This window comes from Rattus norvegicus, chromosome 2, assembly GCF_021556685.1.
Source record: "Rattus norvegicus strain SHRSP/BbbUtx chromosome 2, alternate assembly SHRSP_T2T, whole genome shotgun sequence".
In the NCBI taxonomy this organism is placed as follows: domain Eukaryota; kingdom Metazoa; phylum Chordata; class Mammalia; order Rodentia; family Muridae; genus Rattus; species Rattus norvegicus.
Window position 1 is genome coordinate 41,672,778 of NC_141535.1, and position 6,064 is coordinate 41,678,841.

General features: G+C 42.3%; 1 protein-coding gene across 2 annotated transcripts in view; it reads left to right on the plus strand.

The window, feature by feature from the left end:
- Nucleotides 1-5,102, plus strand: part of Depdc1b (DEP domain containing 1B) — a 91,838-nt gene extending 86,736 nt beyond the window's left edge. Inside the window, exons 9-11 of one of the 2 annotated variants that reach the window (XM_087621683.1) lie at nt 52-228; nt 2,324-2,509; nt 4,111-5,102. In XM_087621683.1, coding sequence (XP_087477809.1) covers nt 52-228; nt 2,324-2,509; nt 4,111-4,272 — 525 coding nt within the window. In that variant the 3' untranslated portion in view covers nt 4,273-5,102. 2 annotated transcript variants of the gene reach the window in all.
- The last annotated feature ends 962 nt before the right edge of the window (nt 5,103-6,064 follow it).

Below are 6,064 nucleotides of genomic sequence, written 5' to 3' on the forward strand. Positions count from 1 at the left end.
ATTTCTGTGCATTTTCACCGTCCCCCTGCCGTCTGTTTTGTTTTGGTCCAGATGGTTCAGACATTTTCCCGGTGCATCTTGTGTTCGAAGGATGAGGTAGATTTAGATGAGTTACTAGCTGCTCGGTTGGTGACGTTTCTGATGGACAATTACCAGGAGATTCTGAAAGTCCCTCTGGTCCTGCAGACCTCCATCGAGGAGCGTGTGGCTCACCTGCGAAGAGTGCAGGTAAAGGGGGAGACCTTAGCAGTTCCGTAAAATTGGCAGCAGGGAGCCAGGTAAGCGTGCCAAGGATTATGTGACTTGGCAGGAACAACGTGCTTATAGCATGTCTGCTACTAAACATGGCATGAGTTTGCTGTTACCATGAACAACCATGGAATAGATGCTTGGTTTATTCTATCAGTCATTGCCATATGGGTATCAACCCAACTCATTGAACAGGTTTGGAAATACAGATTATATATACACAAAATGAGCAGAGTTAGAGCTACACTAAAATGGCCACAATATGCATTCATCTTTTTTTCCTCCTCTCTCCATTTATTATGTTCCTTGATTTTTTTTTTTTAAGTAACTTAGTTTTTCTTACTTAGTAATACAATGTGACATCATCTGTAAATACTCTTGATTGACACTTGTACCAAGAGCACACGCTGGAGGCAAATACTGTGTGGATGGAGGGTGTGCCCTTTTCTTTACCCTGCCTCCCTCCTTATTCGACAAAGGAATGATGTTCTGTGTTTCAGCCTTTGCCTCACTCTCTTTGTCCCATCTGTAAAATCAGAACGATAACTAATACTTTGGCTAACACATATAAAAAAGTGCTTACAATAATGTTCTAGTGTTTATCACATAGCAAACCTTTAATGGGTGACTGCTGTTGGGGTTATTATTATTATGTGATTAATGCCATTATGAGATATGTATGTGACATATTTATGTGATTGATGCCATATTGATGCCACATTCCATTATAGAAATGTATACATAATTATCTTAAGTGTGGTGCTCTAGGCTTTACACTTTCTTAGTTTTTTTTTTTTTTCTCGGAGCTGGGGACTGAACCCAGGGCCTTGTGCTTGTTAGGCAAGCGCTCTACCACTGAGCCAAATCCCCAACCCCACTTTCTTAGTTTTTAGTTTCATTTTATTTTGTTTTTAAATACAGGGTCTCATACTGAAGACTGAGGGGGCCTGGAACTCATTATGTAGCCCAGGCTGGCCTTATTCGGGCCATTCCTCCTCCCTCAGCTTCCTGAGTCCTGGGATTACAGGCATGAGATACCATCTCCAGCTGTGCTTAAGTTCTTTATTTCTCTGTATTGCAAGCAATATATTAGTAAATCGTTTTATAGCTAGATTTCCAGGGAGGGAGCTGATCCACAATTGTTCTCCTAGAGTTAATTCCCAGATGCATCACTGCAGAGTCAAACACCTTAAATATACTTTAAATATTGACTGCATATGGCCAATAGCTTTTTAGTTTGATTGTTTGAGTTGAATTTATGTCAGTGGCATAAGAAAGTACATGTTCTTTTCACCTTTGTCTCTGCTTTGGATATAATTACCATGAAAAAACATATATATACATATGTATGTGTGTAACATACATATATATGTATAACATATAAATACACACACACACACACACACACACACACACACGCCCTTGCCTTTTGCATTGGTTAGCACATAATCTTACTAGTGTTTTAGTTTAACATTCTGCTTCCTAACGTTTTTATGAGTCTGACTTTTGAAGGGTAGGACGAAATGCCGCCTCAAGTCTACCAGGAAAGGCTAGAGTAGCAGCAGTGGCCCCTGGCTTGCTAGGCTTGTGTCTTCACAGACAGAGCAGGCATATTACAGTGAGCCCCGTGCTTTGGAGGGTAGAGGGTGGGCTGTGGTGATTAATTTACTTGCATCTAAGTGTGGCCTTGTCAAGGTGAACTTGTGCTGTGACTGAATAAAATCAGGGATGACTTTACACAGCTCCTGGAGGTTACGCTCAGGTCTCCAAGCTTATCTAGAAAGTGCCTCTTCCCACTCACCAGCCCCTGATTTCCGTTTAAATTTCAGACTCTATCGAAAGGCACATACAGGTACTCTGTGTTGTTGTTTCGTTTTTTATTAGAATGGGTCTCAAGTTTAGAAAAGTAAAATAATCTTGTATTTTAAATTTAAAACTGTGGCTTTAAATATCATTCTTTTAAAAGTTCAAAACACTTCTTTTCAGTATGACTTCCCCCAAGCGAACTGAAGGAAATATCCAAGTCCTGCCAGGAGATATAGTCTAACTTACTCCAGTTCTGTGTTCATCTTAGATAAAATACCCAGGAGCTGATATGGACATCACCCTGTCTGCACCTTCATTTTGCCGTCAAATTAGTCCTGAGGAGTTTGAGTACCAAAGGGCGTATGGCTCCCAGGAGCCCCTGGCAGCGTTGTTGGAAGAAGTCATTGTTGATGACAAACTCTCCAACAAGGAGAAGAAGAAGAAGCTGAAGCAGGTAAAGAGGCTGTTCTTCTGAAGGCACCTCCCTCCCCTCTTCTCAAGTCGTTCCTTCCATTCGCTCTCCGTTTGTGTGGGCTTCATGTACATCTGATCTAGGTTCTTCATTCCAAGTTTCGCTACATTGTTTCCCCAGTTGTATGGGTTTCACATTACTGAGCATTTCTTGTGTAGAGTTAGGTTCTGACATTTGTCATTTGTTTTGCTACTGACATGATATGAGTCAGCTAAACAGTTACTTCAGAAACTGACTGTAAGGAAAATATTTAGTGTGTGTGCTCTATGTGCAGGTGCACATACGTAGAATTCACAACACCTGTCAGAGTCGGTTTTCTCCTGCACCTTGGCGTTAGGCGTTTGCAAAAGCTCTTCTACCTTGCAGAAATTTGTGGCGTCAGTGTGGTTTCTTGTCTCAGACTTCATTCAGTATGCCAGTCAGCCAAACTCCATTCTTCCTGAGTGAAGCAATAAGCCAAGGGTTTAGAGAACAGCATCATTTAGAAAGGTGCACACCATCCCTTAGCTTTTGTCCGTGTGAAGGCCGGCATGATAGAAGCAACTTAAGGGCTGGAGGAGAGTTCGTTGACTCTGGTATCAGGGCTGCTCCTTGTGGCAGGCAAGGGATGCTGGAGCACTGAGTGCGTGGCAGCAAGGTCATACAGAGAGGCTCTTCGTGTCCCCATGGGCCAGAGAATCCCTGGCCCATCCCTGGAAATGGGGAGGGTCACTTACCTGCAGGGATCTGCTTTTCCAGTGATTCACCTCCTCCAGACAGGCTCTCTGGAGCTCCCAGTTTTCAAAACGTCCCAAAGTCATCAAATATTCAAACCATGGTACCAGGAGGACATTTTCCATTCCAACCTTATGTGTACTTTGGCCGTCCTTGAAGACCAGTCTTCACTCTGGTGGATGATATTTAGTTTTCTTTTTGTTTGTTTCTTTCTTTTAATGACAGCTTCACTCTGTAGTGCAGTCCAGCCTTTCCCTATCCATCCTCCTCTACCTACTGTGTGTAGACATTAGAAGTGCTACCTCATTACTCTTGCTCTGTAGTTCCCTGTAAAGCTGGACTCCCGAATAACAAATGTCGGATTATTCCCTGATTATACAGGCTCTGGCCTTCTCTCTCACTTTTCTTCTGCTAATGTTGGAGAAGAGTTGAATGGTGTAAAATCAAAGGAAGAATATATTCCCTTCCTTTACACTTTCTGTGGAGTAATCCCTTCAGCGTGTTCTCTCTTCTCTGTGTTGGGTAGGTGTCTGGTCCGAGTTGGAGAAGGAGAGAGATGGTAAAACAGCTGGGCCAGACTCTGTGTAGAACAAAAGTTCTTTTCAGTTCAGACTTAACTTGTGACTGGTGTTCACAGCGAGGTCTAGGTATAGCTGACAGGGGGAACATGTTTGAGGGATTTGATTACAAGGAAAACTTCATTTGAAGACAGAGTTGCAGGAAAGACGAGGCAGCAGTATGGGCATCAGCATTAGATAGTTTAACCAAAGCAAAAGAAAGCAAAAGGGACCAGGAACTTCTACAATTTGACTGTGTGATCTTTGTGGTTCTTTTGTGTCTTTTTTGTCTCATATTGGACTCCTGTTCAGTTTCAGAAATCTTACCCTGAAGTCTACCAGGAACGATTTCCTACCCCAGAGAGTGAAGCACTTCTGTTTCCTGAGAAACCCAAGGCCAAACCACAGCTGTTCATGTGGGCACTGAGGAAACCTTTCCAGCCGTTTCAGAGAACCAGAAGTTTCCGGATGTGATGCTGTGACGAAGCTTGAGGGACCTCAGTGGTAGAGACACTTTGAGTCGGTTGAGACTCAAGAACGCCGTTATAAACTACTAAATGTGTGGCTTCAGGTCGCCCAACTCCTTAAATGTCGAGCCGTTGTCAGTATTTGTATAAATCTTGATGCTGTTTGCAGAGATGTACAAATGAGTGAATGATCACAAGTCAGGTGTGTAGTGGTGGTGCGAAGAGGCTTGGGATGCTTAAAAAGTCTAAAGGTAAAGTGTTCCCTTCCTGTTTGTCGTTTTCTGTGGTGTGTAAAGTTTTTGTGCATTGCTCACCCATGTGTCTGAAAACCAAGCCTATGGATACTGTACATACTTGAATAAGAACAACACTGTGCTGTTACTGTGGTAGCATCAACCCAGCTGCCAGTTGTGATCTCTCCTGTGTAAATCCCATGGTTTTATTGTCGTTTGCTTTTATTTTTATTTCTTCTTGTTTTGTTACTGGGAAAAGTCCTCGTGTTTTGCACTGTGATATCTGTGTCTTTTAGTGCAGATTTGCCTGTTGCTCTTTGAGTACCCGTATGCGGTCTGGGTCTGCGTGTGTGTGGATGTGGCATAGTATGCATCTGCCCACGGTCCTGTAATTTGAGTCTCAGCTAAAGATGGAAGGTTGAGCAGGAAGAATTCTTTGGGCTCCCTTGGACCTGTACATCTAAATTAAGTCTTTGGTTTTATGAAAAGTATAAATGGGTTGAGTAAGATGAATTACTTTCTTTATGAATATATTTTTCAGCTTCTTCATTGTTTTAAAAATACATGGAATGTAAATAAATACTGATTTTTTTTTATATATATATACTATGCCTTGTGTTTTTCTTCTTTGCTATTGATTTAGATAAGTTAGGGAGCCTCCTCCAATGCCTTTGCCAGTATTTTCACATCTCTCTGTGTGTGTATCAGAAAGGAAGTGAGGCTTGTTGTTGGCTGTTGTATTGGCTTCAGGAGAGTGTGTATCTGCCCCTCACCCATGTCTGTCTAGCTGACTGACTGTCTGTCTGACTCTGTGCTTGTCTCTGCCTCTCCCTTCTTCTTTCCTCCTCCATTCTCTTCTTCCTCTTCTCTCTTCTCACTTCATTGTTTCTTCTTCAAAATGGTGAAGCATCTGAAATACCTCTGAGAGTAATTCCCTTAGGTGATTTTGTGTTCTTGTACTTGAGATCTGCCCTGTGGCAGAGTTACCTTCTGAAGAGATTTTGCCCGTTCAGAAACAGATAAGTATTCCTGATGCTTGAATACGGTTCCAGATATTTAATGTGATTTTTTTTTTAGACATTGAGTATTCTTAGACTTGGACGTTTTGTTGAAGCAAAGTGTAGTTCTGCTCAGTCTTGCTCTGTGGTGGAGATCCCTGTTGTCTGCTGTCTTTGGAAGTGTGTGTGTGTGTGTGTGTGTGTGTGTGTGTGTGTGTGAGAGAGAGAGAGAGAGAGAGAGAGAGAGAGACAGAGAGAGATTGCATTCTGTTTTATGCTTGCTTCTTGAAAAGTTCGTATGTATAAACACCATAAGCCAAGTGTGTGAGTGATGCCACGTAGCAACAGTTTTCCTACGTTGTTCGATGAGCCAGCCCGTGTGTGCGCTATCAGTGTCTGCTTTCCTTACTCTCGGTTTCACCGAGACTGCCCTTGTTGGGTTGGAGCTGTCCGTGTCTGGGTGAGTACTGGTGTTGCTCTGATTATGGTTTCATTCTGACTTTAGTAGAGCTGTACATGTTTTGCATATATTTTTAGACTTTACATTTTTTATGAAATTGTAACTACC